The sequence below is a fragment of the Perognathus longimembris genome, chromosome 5, assembly GCF_023159225.1.
Source record: "Perognathus longimembris pacificus isolate PPM17 chromosome 5, ASM2315922v1, whole genome shotgun sequence".
Lineage (NCBI taxonomy): Eukaryota > Metazoa > Chordata > Mammalia > Rodentia > Heteromyidae > Perognathus > Perognathus longimembris.
The window spans coordinates 56787072-56811979 of NC_063165.1; the positions used below are offsets into that span (position 1 = coordinate 56787072).

The 24908-nt window shown below is 36.1% G+C and overlaps 1 protein-coding gene across 2 annotated transcripts; it reads right to left on the reverse strand.

The window, feature by feature from the left end:
- Positions 1-773: 773 nt before the first annotated feature.
- Positions 774-23372, reverse strand: Cldn16 (claudin 16). Of its 2 annotated transcripts, none has more exons than XM_048346953.1 (5): positions 22806-23372; positions 10129-10231; positions 7300-7425; positions 2057-2248; positions 774-1059 (listed from the first exon to the last, which is right to left on the reverse strand). In XM_048346953.1, exons 1-5 carry the CDS (start codon positions 22920-22922, stop codon positions 926-928), a joined length of 672 nt encoding a protein of 223 aa, XP_048202910.1. In that variant the 5' UTR covers positions 22923-23372; the 3' UTR covers positions 774-925. The 2 variants fall into 2 exon arrangements, with proteins under 2 accessions (XP_048202910.1, XP_048202909.1); XM_048346952.1 differs by having other exon boundaries at positions 7300-7464; positions 22806-23369.
- Between the last annotated feature and the right edge of the window lie 1536 nt (positions 23373-24908).

The window sequence follows — 24908 nt, forward strand, 5'->3', positions numbered from 1 at the left end:
AATACATACATGTTTTATAAGTAAAATTGATTCTTTTTTCATTTGAAAGCTGTGAGCCTTTAGTTACTTCAGCAAATGTGTATTGTTAAGTTTTGTTATTTTTGTGGATATTTTGATACTGAGTACTGAATCAATGAATTTTAATGTCATTTATTTAAAAAGAATATTTGGATGTATGAACACTATGAACATAAAATCCCTGCTTGCAGTCTAATAATTCAGCAATACATTAAAAAAACAACAACTGGGATATAGCTGAAGTAGGACACTGATCTCTTTCTTTAATGAGGAAGAAAATCACTCCTGACTCCAATATTAGTTTAGCACTTTCCTTTGACATTTAGAGTATAAAGGAAGAACTTATCTTTAACTTCCACTTATGACTATTAGTTTCCATTGATTCCTGGTACATGAGGCTGGTATTTTCTTTTTCTGTTCTAAAGAAAAATCAGAGCAATGCTATACTTGGAGATACAAGTGACTGTGGAATAGGAATCGTCCTCAAAGTCATCAGATAATGCCCTTACGCAATGAGAATGCAGAAAGTGAACCAAAAGCTCAGAAATAGAGCTAAGAGCTTGCCTGCCATTTCTGCCATGGATTAGAATCTCTAAACTGCTTTAAAGTTTGCTCTTCATCATTGAAGGATCACTTCATTTTAATATCTCCATGTCATCATCTCCAATAGAAAAAAATGATAAATAAACATTTCAACATTGTCTTAAAATGTATGGACAGTGTGGTGGAGACAGGAAAATAATAGAAAGGATAAGTGTTCACAAATCTATTATTTTTTATTAAGCCAGCAATTAATTTGATTGAATATAAAATGTAAATAACTATCCTAGGTGTGAAACATTGTTTTATTAACTTGAATGTGTCGATGGGTTAAATAGCACACAAACACAAGTAAATGCATAGCATTTTACACCCTGGTATCTACAGCATACATTTTGGCCGTCTCTGTCCGAGAGGCCATGTAGGACTTGGCCTTAGACACAGCTGCAGCAGAATAGGGTGTTCTCATGGAGTAAGGGTAATTTCTCTCAGGACCAACATCTGGACAAACAACAACAAAAAAGAGACATAAGTAAGTATGACTCAGTAAACCTTAGAAGATGAAAACAATGCCATTTTATAGATTCCTCTACCAAAAAGGGCGCATATGTATGTACTCATAGTAGGGGTCACTTAGGAATCCTACAAAGACTCAAATCAAAAATATTCATTCTAAAAACTATTTGGAAATTCTAAGTTGAACCAGGAATTTGTATTTTTGTTTTCCTAGTGAAAAGAACTTTTCTTCTTTCTTTCTTTTTTTAAATTAACTTTAAATGTACAAAGGGGTTTCAGTTTCTGAGTACATTGCATCTTGGTCACTGTTACCCCTTCCATTGTTTTCCTCATCTCTTCTAATCCTACCTTTCCCTTCATTTATACATATGTGAACTAAATATTTAAGAAAGAATTTTCAAACTACAATACAGCACATTAAATTCTCAGTCAACTTTAATTCTTAATTTAAGTAGATTTGATAAAGTGAGATGCATAGGAGAGAATACAATGCATCAAAATACTGTTATACATCTGAGCTGGGCACAAGTAGCTCACAATTCTAATACTAACTATTCAGAAGGTAGAGATCTGAGGATGGCAGGGAAGTCTGTGAGTCTTCAATTAACCAGCAAAGAGCCTAAAGTGAAGCTATAGCTCAAGTGGTAGAGTGCTAGCTAGCCTTGAATGAAAGAGCAAAGAACCCGAGCCAGGACCTGAGCTCAAGCCTGGTACTGCCCCATATATATGCATATATATATACATATATATGTATGTATATATACACATATATGTATATATACATATATATGACACAGGTGTATCTGTGTGATTCCATTTTTAACTGATAAACTACTACTGGGTAGAAAGACTTGAATGTTGCAACTTGGTTGTTTTTGAATAATTAGAATATTTCTTGGCAGTAGGTAAAGACATTACTTTTTGTTCTGTGAGAAAGATTCTAGTAGAGGAAAGGAAGAATGTCATATAATGTTGTTCTTACCCTTGAAGAGGTAGAAGCAGCAAGTAAGGACAGTTCCAGCAACAAAGCAGCCCAGTGATCCAGCCATTCCAAGCCAACAAGACCAACCAAATTTATATTGTATGCCAAGGAATATATTGTGGAGAATCAGAGAAGACCGTTCCACATACACATCGACAGCGTACCACACAGAGCCAATGATTCCTGGGGTACCTAAAAGAAAAGGCTGGATGCTAGAATTCAAATGAGCCATTTTCTGTATGTAACACAAAGGAGATCTGCTCAGTACTCAGAATGTATGGAGTCATTCAGAAAGGTCACAAGGATACTATGCATTCATGGGATTATCAAGTTTGGGCATGCTTTCTATCTTTTATGTTTCACTTTCCATTTTGTACATCTTCCAAATTTGATCTCAGTTTATTTATAAAAGGAAACACGAGAATGGAAGCCACACAATGATCATCTGTTTGTGTAAACTTGAAATGATCATTTCAATTTTCCTATTTTCCCTGTACTATCTTGGTACAGCCATGCATCATTTAACAACAAGGATATTTTCAGAGAAATGTGTCTGTAGCTTATTTTGTCATCGTGTGAGTGGAGTTTTGATATACAAACCTAGATGAGACAAATGACTTGATATCAAAGATACATGGTATTTGCTCATTGCCCTAGGCCCATGATGAACTGAAATTAAATCAATCACAATAAAAAAAAAAAAGATGTAATGAAGAGATGTGAGCTGTGGGCACCAGTACAAGGCAGCTGGTGGTATAACACAGAAAATTACTGTCAATTTATTTTTCCAGTACTGGGACTTGAACTCAGGTTTTTGTACTCACTCTGCTTGCTTGCTCATGGCTGGCACTTCACTAATTGAACCAAGCCTCATGATTACTTTTTATGCTGGTTAATTGGTGATAGTCTCCCAGACTTTTCAACCTGGGTTATCTTCAAACCTCAAGCCTCAGATCTCAGACTCTGGAGTAGCTAGGATGAAAATTAGCCACTGGTATCTGGCAACTTTTATTTATTTATTTATTTATTTATTTATTTATTTATTTATTATTTTTTTTTGGCCAGTCCTGGGCCTTGGACTCAGGGCCGGAGCACTGTCCCTGGCTTCTTCCCGCTCAAGGCTAGCACTCTGCCACTTGAGCCACAGCGCCGCTTCTGGCCGTTTTCTGTATATGTGGTGCTGGGGAATCGAACCTAGGGCCTCGTGTATCCGAGGCAGGCACTCTTGCCACTAGGCTATATCCCCAGCCCAACTTTTATTTTTTTTACAAGTATAAGGAATGCATTGCAAAATAATGGATAAGGCATATACTATAATAAACGGAAAATCCTGTAACATAATGGTTGATTATTTTCAAGTATTGTATGTGCTATACAATTATACAACTAGCAACACTGTAGGCTTATTTACACCATCTTCAGAGCTAACACATGAAAAATGACTTGTGCTAAGGTGTTTCAACAGCTACATAATAATAGTATTTCACTTCCATTGTAATATTATAGGGCCACATCATCTATGTGAACTGTGATTGATCAAAATGTTTTCATGTAGCTCATAAAAAGACAACTCTTAAAAACAGAAGGAAGACGTTACAAATAAAATGCAGTAAAACACATATAAAATGGAGCACAAGTACATTCTACATAGTATGTTTTTATGAATTTCTGCCAATGCTGAGGCTTGAACTCAGGGTTTGGTGCTCTTGTTTGGCTTTTTCACCCCAGCCTGATGTTCGGGATACCACTTTGAGCTTTTTACTGGTTAATTGGAGACAAGATTTTCATAGGCTTTCTTTCCTGGGCTGGCTATACACCAGGATCCTCAGATCTTAGCATCTTGATTCGCTGGGATGCAGATGTGAACCAATAGCATCCATTTCATTCTATATACTCCTTTTAATTGCAAGTGCTTGTTCTTGAGTGTGCTATTGCTTCTCAGATTTACTACTGAAGCTTTCCAACCACATAATAAGCACCCTTATATAACCTGCTTTAAAAATCTTTCATTCTACTGTACTGGTGTCAGAACCAAATAACTGAAGGAAAAATTGTCTTTGTTTTCAGATAAACCCTTATCTAACATCCCCATACTATTTGAGAATGAAACAAAAAAAATGTTATTACCTTTAAATTCAAGTTAATGTCCCAATTTAGCCTCTGTGCAATTAATTGTTTCAAAGCGATGTTCCTGGTGCTCCCTTGTTTCAATGACATAAATTGTATGTCAAGGGTTAGATGGAAGAAAGAAAGTGGCAGTTTGGGAGACAAAAACTACTGGTAGAGGCTCTGTAGTCTTCCAAAAAGCTCAACATTTATTCCCCTAGGGGAATCTGGGATATATGTTAAAAATTACAATTTCATTTCCTTTTTAAAATTACTCTAAGCAAGTAGCTGAAGAGGTCAAATCAGAAAATAGATTTATACCATATTTATATGAGGTATACATTAACATATCTTTCCCAAAGTACCCCACTGCCACTTGTAGGCTAATTTTGGAGTGCTTTTTCTTTTTTCTTTCTTTTTGAAAAAATATACTAGGGTTTGAAGTCAATGCCTCATGCTTGCTATGACAGCTCTCTACTACTAGAGCCATGTCTTCAGATTTTCAGGTTTCTTTCCTTTATCTTGTTTTTGGAGATGAAGTACAGCAAATTTTTCTGCTCTGGATAGCCTCAAACTTTGATCTCAAATCTCAACTCTTGAATAGTTTGAATTTTAGGCATGAACCAGTTGCACCTGGCCTAGAATGGCCTTTTACAAATTTCAAGAGATTTTAGAGTATATAAATGTGTTTGTGTGTGTGTGTACATCAAATAAGTATGTGTGTGCACCATATATATATATATATATATATAACTGTCTTTTTAAATAATGTTTTCAAAGCTTAATTTAATTTAGTCGTTTTATCAGTAATTCTTATAGGAATTTTCTTCTGTACTGGGGTTTGAACTTAGGGCCTCATACTTGCTAGGTATGCACTCTACCACCTAGGCAACAGCTAAACTCTTTTTATTTTTTACTTTTGTTTGAGGCATGGTTTCTGCTTTATGTCTAGTCTTGCCTGGACAACAATTCTCCCATTTGTTCTTCCCCATATTACTAGAGTGATAGGTACACACCACTGTGTCCAGCCATTGTGCTTCCTTTGTGGCTAGGATTATAGGCTTGAGCCACTGCACCAAGCTTCCTATAGGAATTTTCCTCAAGGAATTGCAATTTTTTGTGTTGTCCTTTTACAAAAATATGGGGTTTGTTGTGAGGTCATAAAGTATATTCTGGAACAAAATTGAATAGTCTTAAACAAGGCTGACTTTGTTAAATAAATCATTTTTATGTATAAAACTTTTATGCTTTTGGGCTGGGGATATAGCCTAATGGCAAAAGTGCCTGCCTCGGATACACGAGGCCCTAGGTTCGATTCCCCAGCACCACATATACAGAAAACGGCCAGAAGCGGCGCTGTGGCTCAAGTGGCAGAGTGCTAGCCTTGAGCGGGAAGAAGCCAGGGACAGTGCTCAGGCCCTGAGTCCAAGCCCCAGGACTGGCCAAAAAAACAAAAAAACAAAAAAACAAACTTTTATGCTTTTAATCAGCTGGTAGGAAAAAATAATGTCATAACAAATGTATATTATTGAATTCATATTACTTATCAGTATAATTTGAGGATTATTAGGGTCTTAACTCAATGTTTCTACATATAAAAAATTACAAAAAGTGGTAAATTTCATTCTGAATGAGTGAAGGCTAGTTCTCCTCCTGAGTTTGCTCTGCCCACACTGAATTTTTACAGAAGCAATCCAAGATATATATTATTGTTCCCAATCTATACATCCAAAATTGAGAGGAATTGAAGATATCATAATATCATATCAATATGTGAACAGGCATAGGTAGATATATAGACATATAGACAGATAAACTCCAAGTACTTTTAGTTCCAGAATTCCTATGGATTCACTACCCCATACTGCCTGGACAGGTCCTCACTTCTACCATATAATACTGTGGTTTCCTCTCTGGAGCCATCCCCTTTTGGTTTTTATTCTTCCTATATATGTTTTTGATTTTTCAACAGTACAATTTGAAATAAAACATAAAAGAGACAGTATACTGTAATAGAGGAATTACTGAAATTAAAGACAGAGCTGATTAAAATATCGGGGTTTTTTTTGTTTCCTTAAGAAATACCATGTAAAGAATTCTTGATCTATTTCTTAAATTTTGATAATAATACACTCTACCTCATTGTCATGTTTATGATCCAAAAAACAGGCACATGAAAAAAGAAGTTTAATTTCAGACTTGGTCAACTTAATTTATTGCTTTAGAAATCGGTGAAGGTCCTTCATAGGGGATAATTGGCACAGGTTTAGGCTAGTCACAGCGGAAGATCACAAGAGCCTAATAGCTATGCCTCTATGAATGCATAAGATAATGCTAAGTGAAATGAACTCTATGTTATGGAAACGAGTGATATATCACTGTTGTAATTACTTTCAACATGCCATGTGAAACCGTAGCTTCTATTGTTGATGATCCTCTTGTATCCCCTTCTTGTGGTTATACCTGCACTATCACTGTATCTTATCTGAGTACATTGGAAACTGTATATACTGGTATTAGAACTAGGAAAGTGAAAGTGAATACCAAAATCGAGAGACACAGGATAAAATGACAAACGACTACAAAAGCAATATTTGCAAAACTGTTTGGTGTACACCAACTGAACAACTCATGGGGGGAGAGGGAAAGGGTGAGGAGGAGGGGGGAATGAGGGATGAGGTAACAAACAGTACAAGAAATATATCCAATGCCTAACGTATGAAACTGTAACCTCTCTGTACATCACTTTGACAATAAATACAAAAAATCAGTGAAGGGTACAAGTAAGGAAATCACAGATTAGGGTTTACTTTGGAATTTAAATTCAAGAATAATTACAAAAAAATACTTGAATGATTATATAGCTTTTGACTAACTAAAAGATAGTTCCAGATCTTTAGCATGTTTAATCTGGGAGATTATCAAAGACTGATTCTAAAGGAGAAAGTCGAGCTAGCAGCAGATCTGTTGTTTTTGTTGTTGTTGTTTGGTTTTGTTTATTTTTTTCCTTCATCAAGGAAAGCAAGCCTCATAGATGATCAAAGGAGCTGTTTCAGAGCAGCACCTCCTCAAGTCAAGACCTTCAGTGAGTATCCTACTCTGTGGCTCACCCTCCCTCTTGCCAAACCAACCAGTACCTGCTATTAATAATATGGTCCCAGCAACAAAGCAGATGCGAACTTTAATGTATGGTTCATCAGGGAGGAATTTCACACAGTCAAGTCCAAGGAGCAGGGAGATAAATCCAAATCCAGCCAGAATATCTGCAGTAATCATCAACGCTCGAGTTACCACAAGCTTCACTGGACGATTGCCCGATGGGGACATGCAGTTACAATAGAGTCAGGGGAAAGAGACAAGTTAGCTTACAGTGGTACACCATACCCCAGAGGAGCATGTACATTCACAGAAGACTACAGATAGACTCTGAATTTACATTCACATAAACATGAACAGGAAAACCGCTAATTTTTTTCATAAAATTTTAAAATATTGTGAAATTATTGTCCTTACCTGATTAGACTCTAATCATTACTTGATTTTACTGACAACTTCACTAGATAATATCTTAATAGATGTTGGGATAAATAGAACTGTATGTAGTAGATATTGAGATATATACATACATAAACATATATATATACATATATACTCTTTCTCTCTACACACGCACGTGCACAAACACATATTAATTTGCTGTACACACTCATATAATCTGTTTCCCATTCAGGTGAATTCTAGCCAAATACTGAATTGAAGAAGGAATATTAGGCAGGTAATCAATAAATATCTGCATATATTAATTTTATTAAAAATTAAACAAAATTGGTTAAACTTTTGCACATGCCTGCAGGGTAAACTATTTTAAGTTTCTTCTTATGAATTCAGGTTGATAGGAATCCTAGGAGAAGAAAAGTTATTTCTGCTGTAAATAGCAAACAAACCATCTCTGGAAGTCAAACCACATTCTCTAAACTCCAAAGATGATAACCCTTCCTGATAACACTCTATATCAACTCTTTAGTTCTGCATTGCTAAAGGAGCATATTTTAAAGTTATAGTCAAAAACAGAATGCTATATACATCTAAGTCTTCTACTCAGTGCTCCAGGCCAGTGAGTATTTTGTTGTGTCTCCGCTGAAGTTTTCTCCTTGAAGTCTTTTGGACCCTTGATGGAATCTGAGACCACCTAGGACCATGCATCTGGTTACATCTGAATGTATTCAGATCCTCCTGGCTCTTGGTTTTCCCTACCTGTTGGACTGTCTTGCTCTCTTTCCCACACACAGGGTCTTTCTGGAGATCTAGGACTTATGCCTGTGGCATGGCTCAGGGGTCCCAAGGTCAGTCTGTTCCAGGAGGGCACCCTGTGAGCAGATTGCTTATGCTAACTGGTGAAAAATTTCTTAATTTGGGATCATTAAATTGAGCTATGGAGTGTGTATGTTTATTTGAGAATGGAATGTGTATGTTTATTTGGAGGAGGTGAACTCAAATTATTTTTTAATCAACACGAGTCCTACAAAGCAAATATTCACCAGGGGCCACACATCTATGTATAGAGCCTGAGAAGGGGTACTTAACTGTAAGTATGAAAATTCTACTTCCTCATAGGTATATCCAAAACCTAGTTTATATTTTTACCCCTGTCTTAAAATACATGTTAGAATCTTTAGCTCACATTTTGGAAATACTATGTAAGAACAAAAGAAAAATGTGAGGTAGCTTAGGTGAAATATTTTTTAAAAGGAACTGATTAAACTGTAAACAGTGGTTTTCTTTGTAGTGAGCTTGTGAGTGATTTAATTTTCTTCTTGCATGAATGTACAAGGTAGTATTTTAAGGTTTTAAATGTTTAATCTTTTGTTTTCTTCTCATCTCTGGCTGTGCAATGCAATTTTGGAATTGGCTGAGTGCCCAACATGATTTTCCACTTCCCCTCTCAAATCCTACTTCTTTTTAAAGTATGTTTTTGCACCTAACTCCTAAATACCAGGCAAAGATATGTTCGTGTATTGTTCAGTTAAGGGTGTTTTCCTCAATGGAGATCTTATCCAGGAGAAAAGGCACATTCCAAAGCTTTACTTTGCATTTATTGTATGTATATATGTTTGCACACATTCATATATGTGTATGTATGTAGGTGTGTGTGTGTGTGTGTGTGTGTGTGTGTGTGTGTGTGCATGCTGTTGTATGGCACCATCACCCATTACTTGCTTTGAAAGGGACTAAGATCACTTTGCTTCTGTAAAAAGATTGGTCTAATTTCGCGTCATGATTCAATGCTCCAAGTAATAATTAAATGTGGAAATAAATTTTGAGAGAATCAAGGATGAGAGTTTTAATTAAAGAAATCACTTTACTCAGAGAAATAAATAGGATTGAAAGCTACCAGCAGGGAAGCTGAAAGGGCCAGTGCCAGTATCATTGCTGACTGTATCACATGAGTTGTCTTTTCATCTATTGATTCCGGATTCTTGGTCTTATCTCTATCTCTGCCCCTTCTATCTCCATTTCTCTCTCTTATAAATCTTCAGGTACACTGTCTGTTTGAGTGAAGACATAAGTGAAAACTATCTCTTGAATGTCATTCATTTAATTTGACAATCATACCACCACTTAACTCCAATTATAAAAATCACAATATCCAAATAATGTGTTTTAGTTTAAAAAAATTACTATAAGCCTATTCTGTATAAAGTTCTGTGTCATGTTCTTGGAAGATAGGAGACATAAGAAAATATTTTTAACCCTGATGGGATTTACAAATATATAGGTTAAGGTTACATATGCTAAAATAATGTTTCAATTCACATTTTGAAAATGAATTAAATTTCTAATTGAAATATTTCAACTTGAACAGAACCTTATTATAATTCTATGGGGGAAAAAGACAGAATGAAAACCTGAGCCTCGTTTCTCTCAGTGTCTCTCCTGTCAAGCAGGAAGGCATAAGGTATACATACAGGGGTGTTCCGCGTATATGGAGTCGTACTCATCACAGGTTCGAATCCCATCAAAGGCATTGGTGACACACTCCCACCAAAGGCCTCGGCATTTTGTGCTGACCTAAATTTTGGAGAAGACACTATGTGAGGTAAGTCATGAATTCACTTCAGCTCTCCTTGATCACAGGGAGCCCAGGCTGTCATGTTTGATAGGAAAACACAGGGGTTACAAGCATGACTGAATTCCATTTTCCACAAATAATGCCCATGAGAACATTTTCCCTTAGGCACTTCGTGGGCTAGGAGATGAATCTGTTTCCTGATTGAAAGAGGCATGTGAAGAAATAAGTCATGGCTAAAAGGGATAAGAGCTAAATTTGCCCAAATATCTGTGTCTACTTCCATCATTGTGTCATGGTTTAACATGGAGACAATTATTTCCTTTCTCTGTGCTGACATTTACTCATAAGTAAATCTATACAACCCCAGATGATTGCTGTTTATGCCTTGAATCTGTTGGGAATATACATTAATATTTCTTCATAATGAACACTGAATTCCATGAAGAAGTGTATTATTTTAGATGGGTCCCATAAATTTAAAATTAGCAAAGAAAGCAAATAAATGAAAAGGTAGCAACAAATGACTGAAAATCTATCTTCTTCCTCCCTTCTCTGCTGACAGATTAGAGATGCTGAAGCCATGGAGATATGTAAACAAATGGAGGATTAATTTCATTCAGTTTGACAGCTCTGAAACGCTTTCACTTGGAAATTGTTTGCAGATGATATGTACCCACTTAGTGCTAAACTCACCAGTACCCTGCTTCTTCTCCCCCATTATCCATGAGCAGTATGTCATGGTAGATTTTCTACAATTGTAAACATGCCAACAGAAAGTAGTTTCAAGTGTTCTTGACAAAACTCATGCATAAGCAACAAACCAAACCTGATCATTTCTTCAGACTCAATTTCAGATTCACATTAACTTGAAAATCTGGAAATTAAGTTAAGTTTGGGAAATACCTTGGGAAATGAAAAACACATTTTTCTCCAAGAAAAAAATAAACAACAGAGCAAGATGGGAAGAGGAATGAAAGGAAGAGATGTTCGTGAAAGGCAGAGACAAGGGAATAAAATGCTCTGCAAGAGAAAATCACTCAAGGAATGCATGTATTATAAAACTCTCAGCTTTACATTTTCTTTGAAGTTCTGTGCAAGTAAAACTCTAATACTTGCAAAGCCACCACAATTGAAATGTGATACCTTCTTCATTGCTTTATGAGAAATACTTACACTTAGTGGTAACTAATAATAAGTTAATCTTATACTTTGACACAGTTGCTGTTGAAGCATATTATTGTTAACATCCATTTCACAGATAAGGAAATTAAGGCACAGAAAAAAATCATGTTAAATAAATGGAAAAGGCAGGTCTTCAACATAGCAGTGGGGTGCAGGACAGAAAAGGAGGCAGTCTCAGGGCTGGGGGAGGGGATTCACAGTCACACAGCCACAAGTTAAGGAAGGCTACCAACCAATAGAAGCACAAAGAGTCTCCCAAACTTTCCAGAGAATTCTCTCCCAGAGAATTTACTTTAGGGTCTGAGAAGCTTAGTCAAGACCTTGATTTCAAACTTTTAGCCTCTAGACTCTGCTCATCCACTTAGTCTAAGAGAACTTTTTACTGCAGTCCCAGGAAACTAATATGGTACAAGCAGTTCATATGGAACTGCTACATCACAAAAGAAATACACCTTCTCAGAGGCTATTGTCCTCAGTTTCCCATGTAACAATTATATTGGATGTGGTTCATCCTAACTTAAGCTACATAATGTAAACCTATTGCTCTATCATCATGCAATGATTGTTCATAACTTCCTACTGTCTGAAAACTAGCCACTAAAACATCCCTGATATATGTGGTCATCAGAAAGTAGTCTGAGATGTATATTCAAAACCGTTTTTATACTAATAAGAGTATTCCTGTCTTGCCCCAAACAAGCCAGTAGTGTTGTCAATTTCCAAGCTATTGATCATTTACTTACAATGACCATATTTAGAAAAGCAATGAGCTCATTAGAGAAAACAGGGAATTCTATTTCATTAGGTATTAATGCTCAGGGGCACACTGTTAAACTGCTTGGTATTCACCCTCAGTTAAGGTACGTGAGAATAGTAGCTGCAATTAAGTAAACTTCAGTGTTAATACAGCACTTACTGTAGACACTCTTAAAGGTGCCTTTGTGCACAAATACAAGGTTATAAGATTTTATGTTCTTTATTGTATTTAGGAAAGCTCTGCTTGCTATAATATACAATTTTCAGCTCGCCTAAACTTCTGTTATAAAATGGCTTCTGAGTAATTCTCTACAAGAAAGGCTAATGTAAATTCTGTAAGTTTTAATACAACATTCTTAAAAAGCAGACAACTGCTTAAAATATTATGGTTAACCTTTCTGAAAGGGCAAAATAATTTACAAAATGTCAACTAATATTTTTTATTCGTCTAAATAGAGAGTTCCAATTTGAAATGTTCTCCTTTTAACATGCAACTAGTATATTTACTGACACCATAGGAAACAATACCGAAGAAATCTGTATATTATTTCAATGCATATCTATAGGTATGAGCAGTCGATTGTTTCTTACTTGAGAAGCCAGTTTGCCAACAGTTTGACAGAAAAGGAGAAAACACAAACACAATGTCAACATAAGTCACCTAATTGCTTACTATTCCTTCAGATGGAGCAATGTTATAGGACAGTATACACTTCTGTCTTCCCTGGCAAAGTTAGTCAATCTGCTCTCCTAGACTCCCCATCCCTACATAGCATCAAGAGTGATTGCTCCCATTTGGGGGGTTGGGGGAGATATGCCTACTAGAATGCCACAGTTCCTGTACTCTCTGCCTTGCTCAAGTGAATTGGCTACCTAGATCCTCAAGGCATTTTAATTTCTGCCTCTGGTATCTGATATTAAGAATGACTATTTCTGCTATCAACCTGCCAAAATTTTACTTTTAATTTTAGTCCAACTTTAAAGGCATTCCTTCTTCCATGAGACAGCTTCATCTTCTACAGGTGGAGTCAATCTCTTCTTATTTGAAGAATCCACAATAATGTGTCCATCTGCTTATACTATTTAGTATAGCACACTGTGTAGTGTATGTGCATTATTGCCTCAGTCTGTCATTGTCCAGATTGTATTCTTTGAATTCCTGTTGTGTACTCATGAACATGCCAATCAAATGCTGGAATACAGCAACTAATATGGACATGGAATATTGCTGCAAGGACCCTGCAGTCCCTCCTCCTTGGTATATAATCGGTGTTTCACAGATATTTATTGAAGAGATCCATAAATACTCATATTTACTCTCATCTGATATTTGGAGTAGAAAATGGTTACTCTGAACAACATATACACAGTTGCTGCTTCCTATATGATTTTAGTTGCACTAGATAAACTAAAACAATTAAATCCAGAAGACAAGAGAACTGCCAAGTTTATACTGACTTGGAATCATCCTAGGCCATGTTTAATCAAGTCATTCTATAAAGTGATTATCAAGCACTAACCAATGAGCAGGAAAACACTTAGAAGGCTATAGGAAATGATATTGAGAGCCATATTTCCCAGTTGAGTTAATGGTGTTGTAAATTAGTTCTGCATTCCTGAGATCTTTTATTCAGTTTGAACTCTAGCTGTCTTCCATGAAGACTTATTTATCCTATCATACTGGAGGCCTGTAGGTTATGGGGAATATGTCACCAGGCACAGAAAGGCAAGTATTCCATGATATCTCAAGAGACAAGTATTCTCCTCCTCTTCGTTTTATTATTTATTTATTTATTTATTTATTTATTTATTTATTTATTTATTTATTTTGCCAGTTTTGGGGGCTTGGACTCAGGGCCTGAGCACTGTCCCTGGCTTCTTTTTGCTCAAGGCTAGCACTCTGCCACTTGAGCCACAGCGCCACTTCTGGCCATTTTCTGTATATGTGCTGCTGGGGAATTGAACCCAGGGCCTCATGTATACGAGGCAAGCACTCTTGCCACTAGGTCATATCCCCAGCCTCCTCCTCCTCCTCCTCCTCCTCCTCCTCCTCCTCCTCCTCCTCCTCCTCCTCCTCCTCCTCCTCCTCCTCCTCCTCCTCCTCTTCTACTTCTTCTTCTCCTCCTCCTCCTCCTCCTCCTCCTCCTACTCCTCCTCCTCCTCCTCCTCCTCCTTCTTCTTCTTTATTGTCAAAGTGATGTACAGAGGGGTTACAGTTTTATATATAAGGCAAGTACATTTCTTATCCAACTTGTTACCTCCTCTCTCATTTCCCCCTCCCCCTTTCCCATTTCTCCCGCCTCCCATGAGTTGTACAGTTGGTGTACTCTAAATGGTTTTGTACTTATTGCTGTTGTAATGGTTTGTCTTTTTAACCTTTGTCTCTCAATTTTGGTATCCCCTTTCCCTTCCCTAGTTCCAATTCACATATATACAGTATCCAGGGTATTAAGATCAGTTACAGTGATAGCAGGGGTAAAAACATGAGAAGGTAATAGGAGAGAAAAAAAAAAGGGTATGGTTTCACATGGCATGTTGAAAATAACTACAACAATGATATACCACTTGTTTCCATAACTTGGAGTTCATTTCCCTTAGCATCATTTTATATGTTCATACAGGCATAGCTATTGAGCTATTGTGATCTTCTGCTGGGACTATCCTAGACATGTACTAATTAGTCCCTATGAAGGAAACCATAAAGTCCATGTTTCTTTGGGTGTGGCTCACGTCATTTAGTTTGATTTTTTTTCCAAGTCCTTCCATTATCTTAAGAGTGGGGCAGTGTCATTCTTTCTGATAAAGGCATAGATTTCAATTGTGTATATGTACATTTTCTTGATCCACTCATCTACTGAGGGGCATCTGGGTTGGTTCCATATTTTAGCAATGACAAATAGTGCTGTGATGAACATAGTTGTGTTGGTGGCTTTAGTGTGGTCTTGCTTGTAATCTTTTGGGTAGATGCCCAAAAGTGGGGCTGCTGGGTCTTAGAGGAGCTCTATGTTTAGTCTACTGAGGAACATCCATACCACTTTCCAGAGGGGTTGAACAAGTTTACGTTTCCACCAACAATGTAGTAGGGTTCCCTTTTGGCCACATCCCCTCCAAAATTTGTTAATATTAGAATTCCTGATAATGGACATTCTTACTGGGGTAAAGTGGAATTTTAATGTTGTTTTGATTTACATTTCTTTTATGGCCAGTGATGTAGAGCACTTCTTCATGTGAGACAAGTATTTTTTATTGTCCTCACTCCTACCAGGACTCTGAACAGTTGGTTATGTAAATGGTGAGGGTTGAATGGTGGTTACCTTGAAGCTATGAGATGACCCAGAGGAGGAGTAGATGAAAGGGAGGGACAGGAAGAGGTGTGCTGTTCCCCAACAGTGACTATAAACAATGATAATGTACATTGAGTTTTGCATATTTCATCATAAAAAAACTAATAAATACTCAAAGATATTGCTATATTTAACCTAGCTAAAGCCTTATAAAATGTACACTTGTACTGAAAAATTAGTAAGTGTATCTTAGGGTTCTTTTGTACTATTTAAACATAAATTTAGGGCAAGGAATGTGGCTTAGTGGTAGCATGCTTGCCTAGCATACATGAGGTCCTGGGTTCAATTTCTTGGTACCACATAAACACAAAATATTATATATTTATGTATACTTTAAATTTAAATGTAAATATAAATTTATGTAAATATGAATTTAAATATGAATTTAAATATATATTTAAATAAAATATTTTGTGATGTCTTCTTTGTCAATCTCTCCTTTATCTCTCCTGAAATATGTGACAATGAATAATTTGTCTCTTTATGTACTAGGCTTGGTAGATATTTACTGTTGATTTTTTATTGTTATGCAAATCTTATTTGTCAGTATTCATTGGGTTATAAATGAATGAATAAGCTGAGTGCTGGTGTCTCATGCCTGTAATCCTAGCTACCAGTGGGGCTGAGATCAAGGACTGTGGTTTGAAGCCCAGGCAAGAAAGTCCATGAGTCTCTTATCTCCAATTAACCACTAAAAGGCCAGAAATAGAGCTATGGCTCAAGTAGTAGAATACCAGCATTGACCTAAAAAGCTAAGAGACAGCACATAAGCCCTGACTTCAAGCCCCAGAAGTGGTGCAAGTGAAGACACACACACACACACACACACACACACACACAATGAATGAAAAGACTAAAGCCAAGCATAATAAGCCAGTACAACACATAATATAAAGCAACCTTGTTTATATATAGTAGTGCTTCTTATATTTACATTACTTTGTTCTTCTTTTGCTGCAGGGATTTACCCTTGAAGGCACAATTTACTTAAAAGCATTTATCAAGACATAAATGTTTTAATAATATTTTGTAAGAAATCCAAATGTGTTTGAATTTTTTGAAGTAGGATCCTGAACATTTTACTTTTGTATTATGTTTTATTTGTATTTATTTGTATTATTTTATTTATTTGTATTATGTTTTATCTTATGGTATAAAGAAACTCAATGTAGGACTTAACCTTTTTAAGGGAGCAAGACTGAAATAATCATGACTAATATTGCCTTCTAAAATATAAAAGAAACTTATGAGTTTATTTTCTAAAATATATTCTTTTTAGTTCTATTTTTGCATTTTCTGAGCACTATCTGAATGTATAGATGATTAAAAAAAAACAAGGTAATTCAATCTTAGTGGTACAATATGATTTTTATAGTGGAGCTCCATGACTGATTTACATGGCTGAAATGTCTATTTCAACTTTAACATTTCTTGTTTAATTTGTTTAATCTACATGCATCAGAATACTTTCCCATAAGTATGTTTTATGACTTGCAATGATTATGACACAGTAACACAAATCACAATTTTGTTTCATGAATGATTGAAAAACAGTAATACTTTTTCTTTCCATTTCAACATTTCTTTTAAAAGCACTAAGCAGAGAAGCCATTTTAACAAGACAGTACATTTTTCACCAACACTCACAGACATCTCAGAGAGCTAAAACTTTAGTCCTATTAAAATTTGAGCCAATATACATGCTAAATTTTTTAATTACAGGGAGATATAAAACCTTTCCTTAAAAAAGTGTTCTTTTTCTATAGATTCTACTTGGCTAGTGTTTAGTAGAGTATTTCTGAAGATGACTCTATGTATTTCATCCATTCATTTATTCTTTCAGTAATATGCCAAATATCTTAATAGGTGCATCTCCAGTTCAGGCACACAAATGAACCACTATAAGCTTTCCTACAGATTCTTGCACTGTAGGAAACTAGGCACTGAATGAAAGCTCATTTGCAGTCTCAAAATGTGCAGAAAGTGTTTGAAGCCAACTGGATTCTAGCATATAAACAATCAGAGCACATACTAGATATAATAATTTTAATACATACTTTATGTCTGAAAGAATTATAACATCATTAATGCAAGTAGAAAGCATAGGAAAAACCCTGATTGCGAGGATAAAATAAATTCCAATGTGAACAACTTTCTTTTCAAGTAATAAAATTTTAATCTTAATAGTGCTTGGTGTAATAGTTTTTCAGGAAATGATTAAGAAAAAAATTAAAGGGAGAATAGAATAATCTTGGGTAAATAGTTGTTTTCTTTCTGGTAATGGAAAAACTAGTAACTTTATGTGAACTATTATTTTATATTCTACTATGCTAATTAATATTTACATATATTATGTCAGCATACTAATAATGTTACTAATCCTTTATTACTTTTGTTCAATATGAGTATTTGATAGATAACCTTTGCTTTGGAACTCCATTACCTGCTTTTTTCCTCATGTCAAGCAATAAAGAAACAGCCATTAGTTCAAATACACAGAAACCATAGACCAGAGAAGCCAACAAAATTTTCTCCAAAGGGGATCAATAACAAAAATAGGAGCAAGACTTAAATCTCCAATCTCTGTGCTCAGAGAACATTATACAAAATGTCATCTCTGCCTGCAGAACACAAACAAAAAACTGCACTGGAAATCAATCACAATACGCCTAACATTTATTGACTGATTTGTGTGTTTGCCTGGTGTGGAGGGAAATGCTTTGGATATACAAGTTCTTTTAATCCCCCAGAAAAACCAATGGCACCTATATTGTCATTCCCCCTCTACAGAAAAGGAAATGTGGTTTAGAGCAATCTAGAAGCTTACCTAAATCACTGGTAAGATAGAATTTAACCTGTCATTTCTCTGCTATCCATTCAAACCTATATACTTTCCTATTAAAGAATTGTGTCCCTGCTTCTAGATATATTAAACTAAGCCAGAAGTAGTGGAATAATTCAGGGATATTGCTCCAGATTAATTCAATTAATTTTCTTCAGTTAAGCTAGTCCTTCCAATTGTCCCCCAAATGGTAAGCTGAATTTCAGTGTCCATTTATCTCTGTCATTTTCTTTCCCACATAACACTACCAAGTTCATCCTTCTAAGTTCTTTGGAATGGTTTACATCTTTATTTTCTCATGCTTCATATCACTGTAAATTAACCATTACCTGTTTCTTCTTGGTCTGTGACAGAAGTCATCTAATTGATCTTCCCATACCTCATTTACTACTTCCAATCAATCCCATCAAGTAGTGAGGGTGAGCAATCTGCAATGCATGGCTTAGATATTTGTGAAGTTCCTTTGCCTAAGGATAAGGTATGTATTTCATATAATAGATAACTCTCATAAAGACCCAGCTCTCTGAACTACTATGACATATATACAATGCCACAAGCACACATAGCTTTTACAACTGATTCAATAAGGGCAAGAAAAGGATCATAATGTAGGGTCTATGATCTGTGGTCTAGGGTTATTCACACTGTAATTTGGGGTATGATAATTTATTCTAACATTTTAAATAAATAGAAAGGATTTCATATTTCAAGGCAGAATACACTGGAGTAAAACCAAGGAGTATTTGGGATATTTCTGTTTCTTGCTTTGTGTTACTCAGTTTACTCTACATTTGTTTTAAATTTAAATTTTATTGTAAAAGTGATGTACAGTCACATGAGTCAGGTAATGAGTATATTTCTCTTTGAGCAGTATCTCCCCTCCCTCATTTTCTCCCACTTTTTCCCCTCCTGATCTACCTGCCCCCAAGTTGCAAAGTTCATTTCGAACATAGTGTCTAGTGAGTATTACTGCTGCATTTGTTCACTCTTTGCCCTCTCATTTCTCTTAGTATTCTAACATACTGTGGCTTTCCTGTAGTCTGTCTGTATTTATCTTCACATTTAGAAGTCTCCTGTTACCATTTATACCTTTTGAAACCCTGGATATTATTTGGGAAATTTTCTCAAACACCTTTTGTTCTATGTGGACTATTTCTATGCCCTTAATAGGAAACGATAGCTTGATGACCTCCACACTAATGGTACTTTGCCAATTTCTTTTTTGAAATACGAATTGACCTATAACTTTCATTGTAGTGCTTTCAGTAATCATGTTTCCTCATCTCATGTCCTCTCCTAGAAGATAGGATGCTCCTTTCTTTATCTTTCCTTCATCTAGTAGGATTACCATTGTGATTCTCAGGTATTGGCAAAGTCAAATGGAATCATAAAATCCATTTTCTAGCCCTCTTGTTTTTCTCATTTAAAATAATAGCAAAACTATGAATCTATAGTATCTTTTCTACTTTTTAAATTTTTTATGTGTTTTTAAATATTATATCATGTGAAGTAAGCTAGACCCAAAGAAAGTTAGGTTGCATTGTTTCCCTCATTTGAGGTAGATAGAATGTATCTATAACTCTATAAGAACACATACTGGAAAGTAAAGAGTAATAACAATAATACTACACTGGGACATGATAAATTATATACATCTCTAGGCATTCACATACCATGAGACCAAAGGAGAATATCCTTAAGAGAGGAACACAAAAGTGAAATAACTATGCACATCTGATCCTATATAGTAATACTTAATTGAAATAAACTTCAGGAACTGAGAAGTTTTTCTTTGTCATTCTTTTTGTTTTCTTTTCCTTTTATCTTCTTTGCTTACCTGTCTTTCAAGGGTAAGAGGGACACAGAAATGGTGGGACAGAGAGTGAACAAATACAGTGGCAATACTCACTAGACACTGTATTGAAAATGAACTATACAACTTGTGGCTGGCAACAGGAGAGAAAAACTGGGAGGGGGTCAAGGAAGGGGTGACATTGTTCAAAAAGAAATGTACTCTTTATCTGATTTATATAACTGTAACCCATCTGTACATCACCTTTACAATGACAATAAAAATTACATTTTGTTTTGTTTTATTTTTTTGCCAGTCCTGGAGCTTGAAACTAGGGCCTGAGCACTGTCCCTGGCTTCTTTTTGCTCAAGGCTAGCACTCTTCCACTTGAACCATAGCGCCATTTCAGGCCTTTTCTATATATGTGGTGCTGAGGAATTGAACTCAGGGCTTTATGTATACGACGCGAGTACTTTACCACTAGGCCATATTCCCAGCCCTAAAAATTACATAGAAAAATTTTAAAAAATATATTTAAGTTGAATTTTGTCCAACTATCTTTAAAATGAGCTATTTTTTTTCTAATTATTGGTGTGATATAGAAGAGAAAGACCAGTGTAATTGAATCAGTGGGTATCAGAATCTTTAAATTTGTGGGTAACACAATGAATCCAATTCTGACCAACTAAAGGAACAATCGTCAGGAGAGTAAACATATTGGCAAATGGGGATAGTTGAAAGCAAATGCAAACTCACTTGGACAAGGTTTCTGTAGACACGAAGGCTTACTGTGGCAATGAAATAAGGAATGTTCAGTAATTCTTGCCCAGATTTGTAAGGATTTACTTGAAGTGAATAACCTAGATTGCTTATTCCTTTCATTTCATCTCACCATCTTCTGGTGGAGGCAGATAATAAATGGTACTACAATGAAAAATGTTTTAAGTGCCAGGACTCTCTTCCTAAAACTATTAATTGATTGATTTAAATTAATTAATTTAATGCTGTCCTTGGAACTTTAACTATAAGTTTCAGGGTCAGGATTGACTTTTTTGCTCCTGCCTGGTGCTCAACTATGTGAGCCATATCTCCAATTCTGATGTTTTGATGGCTAGCTGGAAATAAGCCTCATGGATTTATCTTCCCAAGTGTATTGATCCTCAGATCTCAGCCTAGGATTATAGGTATGAGCTAGAATTATAAATGTGAGCCACAGCACCCATTCTGAAACTCTACTGCTTAACCAATAAGGTTAGCCATTCTGCCATGTTAAATAAAAAGACTTTCAAATCCCTTCAGAAAATAATTTTAAATAGTTTTAGATAGGATTTTACATATCTTAAGATATATTTATCTGCTCTGGGACTTGAACTCAGCGTCCAGAAATTGTCCCTGAGTATTTTTGCTCCGTGCTAGCACTCCACTTTCAGCATTTATTTTTTTTGGTAGTTAATATGCAGATAAGAGTCTCACAGACTGTCTTTGAACCACAATCCTCAGACATCAGCTTCCTGAATAGCTCGGACTACAGGTATGAGCCACCGGTGCCCAGCTTTTAGGATATTTTTTAAAACACAAATTAAAGTATGCTCAATTCCAACATATTTCTTTAAAGATACCCTTAACTGAAAATCTAGATAATGACAAAATAGTGACAACATAATGCCTTATCTATTCTTTTCCCTGAGCTCTTCCATATTATTTTTCATTTCTTGTTCATGTTTATGGTTAAGTGAAACACATCACCGGACTCCCTTTAAAGCAGACATCCTGCAAGAGTTCAATTTTATCACAGCTTTTGGAAATACCATTTTCTGGCACTAAGGAAGTATTTATAACTCCAATGATTTTGAAATACCTTGTAGGAATCAGAAGAAAATTTAAAACAAGATAAAATAAACAGGAAAAAGAATGTACAAAGAAACAGAAAGGTAATTAACTACTTCCCATTTCTGCTACAGTCTAATAAGTAGGATGTATTTGCTCTCTAGTAGATTTTTAAACTTCTTGAAGGTGACATTGCACTCTGTAGGTTGTACATAAACATGCAACTTGTGCTGCTAATATATCTGTCTTGGAGCATTCTTGCTGCTTTTCCTTACCTATATTTTCCTAAACCTTACTAATGAACAGCAGTGGAAAATACTTTTGAACTTTAAGTTTACTTTATTTCACTTTGAATTCCTCAGTGAGAAAAATTAAATTCGCAAATGTGAACTCTCACACTCATTTCTTATGTAACACTCTGTTCCCAAGAGTAACTCATTTTGAAGAGAGGATGTCTCCTACACATCGGGATGCAGAGGTAAGACTAAAAGGCTGTTCAGTTTGGTCTGTACAGACATGGAAGAGGTAAATTTTTAGAGGCATTGGTTCCAGGAATTAGGCAGTTACTCTTGTGCATTTATCTTTATAAATAAGAGAAGGATTAACCTGTGGCTTCATCTGTGAAATAGGACAATAACAACATCTACTTCATAGTTTAGGATGGAGTATAAGTAAATTGAATAATGTCAGGGTTCAGAAAGCAGTTAAGTCAGTTGATGTTGGCTGACTTCATGAGAGTCAATCCTAGGAAATGTACCAAAGTTGTATATAGTAGTGAAGCTGAGAGAAAATATGGATTGGGTCAAAGAAAGAAGTTACTGACTTCTTACCTCTAGGGAGTCATCAGCATTCACCATCCAACAATCTGTCCAGGTGGCAACAATCAGAAACCCAGTGGACAAAAAGGCAAAGAAGCAGGCAATATACTGAAGAAGATCCCTCATCATGGTGAGCAGTCTTTCCAAAAGGGACACATGGGCCGATGCCAGTCCTGGTTTCACTCAGATACCTGGAATGCTATTGGCTTACTGCTGTGGATACCTGGAGTTGAGAAAACACAGGTCTTTTCCTCTTCTTCACACACCACTGCAGGCGTCTTAAGATGTAGTAAACATAACCCAAACAGGTAATAAACCCCTTTACAGGGGTCCTGCAGATCATTATCCAAAGCAACCATTCTCCAATCAGAAGCCAGGTCAGGAAAAGGACTCACGACATTCTGAGTGGGGAGACTGACAGAAGGAGACATGGAAATATTTTTCTGTCCAGAATGTGGACTAATGTGAAATGATGGTCACCAGAGGCTGTGCCAGGGTGAAGATGTTGGCAAGGAGGAAGGGTCCCCACCCTGTGCCACCGCATGTCAGCTGATCTTTGTCAGGCCCTCCAGGGAAAGTGAGTCATTCTCCTCCCCCTCAGAAGCTTGTATGGTTGACTGCATGCAACTTTATCGTTAGGACTGCTTTAATATTCGCTGACTACCTTAGAAGGGGAGACCACTGGTGAAATTATGCTAACCAAGTGCTGGCTCAAGGGAGTCTGCATTCCAAAGTGTTGGGCACAACAATCCAATGCAAGATTGGCCACCTGGGCAGGAGGCAGTGCCAACGATTCGGAATTCAGCAAGAGATACCAGAAGCAAATGTGCACCTAAAATGGATCATTTCCCATTATAAAAAAGAATATATTTATATTAGTATATATTAGTTGCACAAATGTCACATCAATGTGATATTTCCATGGATGTATATAATGTACCCCTATAGAACTTATGTCCTCCATCACACCTCCCCTTTCTCCTCCTCTTCTTTAAAAACTACAACAGTTTTCACTATTCTATCTTCACACATATATAGAAAGTACTTTAACTATATTCACCCTCATTTACACAGCTGTTGGCCCCTCCCTTTCTTACTGGTACCTGCTCCCAGTAGATCCTTTGTTACTTTCTTATTATTCAGTCCCTTCCTTCCTTCCTTCCTTCCTTCCTTCCTTCCTTCCTTCCTTCCTTCCTTCCTTCCTTCCTTCCTTCCTTCCTTCCTTCCTTCCTTCCTCCCTCCCTCCCTCCCTCCCTCCCTTCCTTCCTTCCTTCCTTCCTTCCTTCCTTCCTTCCTTCCTTTTTTTATTTTCAAAGTGATTTTTTCACATATTCAGCCCTTATTTTCTGTTTTTCTTTTAAATTTCCTCTTATTTTTTCTATTTTTGTGATCTTTAAATAGTTATACAAAGGAGTTGCCATTCAACAAAGCAGCTTATGTATAGTATACAATGCATCTTTTTTAAAATTTAATTTTGTCAAAATGATGTATAGAGGGGTTACAATTCCATATGTAAGGTAATGAGTACATTTCTTGTCATACTTGTTAGCCCTTCCTTCATTTTTCTACCATCTTCCCTCCCCTAACCCTTCCCTGCAATCCTGAATATCACTGTTGTGTTGGTTCACCCTTTATCCTTTGTCTCACCATTTTAATGTTTCCCTTCCCTTCCCTAATTCAGAAAAACATATATACAATACCCAGGGGACAACAGGGGCTAAAACCTAGGAAGGAAAAATGAAAGAAAAGGAGATAATTTCACATAGTACATTAAAAACAACAAAGAAAAATCTCTAGTTTACATATTCTGGAGTTCATTTCACTTAGCATCATCTTAGATGTTCATATGTTTATAGCTATTGAGCTATTGTGATCATCTGGTAGGACTATCCTAGGCATATACAAATTATTATCAATGAGGGAAACCATGCCGTTTCTTTGAGTCTGGCTCACTTCACTTAATATGATTTATACATATATATTTATCTAGTCTAAGTTCCAAAACGGAGGCCTGGCTTTCTTGGTTTAGCTTATCTTGTTTATCTTGTTCCATACATTTTCTTTATGGTTGAGTATCATTCTGTGGCATATATTTACCATATCTTTGCCCATTAA

What these genes read in the sequence shown, in the direction of transcription:
- Cldn16 (XM_048346952.1), bottom strand. Translation starts at nt 22,922, where the DNA reads ATGATGAGGGATCTTCTTCAGTATATTGCCTGCTTCTTTGCCTTTTTG. An exon ending in ATGCTGATGACTCCCTAGAG is followed by an intron (nt 10,232 to 22,805) that starts GTAAGAAGTCAG and finishes TCCAAAATTTAG; the next exon opens with GTCAGCACAAAATGCCGAGG. An exon ending in GACCATATTATTAATAGCAG is followed by an intron (nt 2,249 to 7,299) that starts GTACTGGTTGGT and finishes CTTTTCTTTTAG; the next exon opens with GTACCCCAGGAATCATTGGC.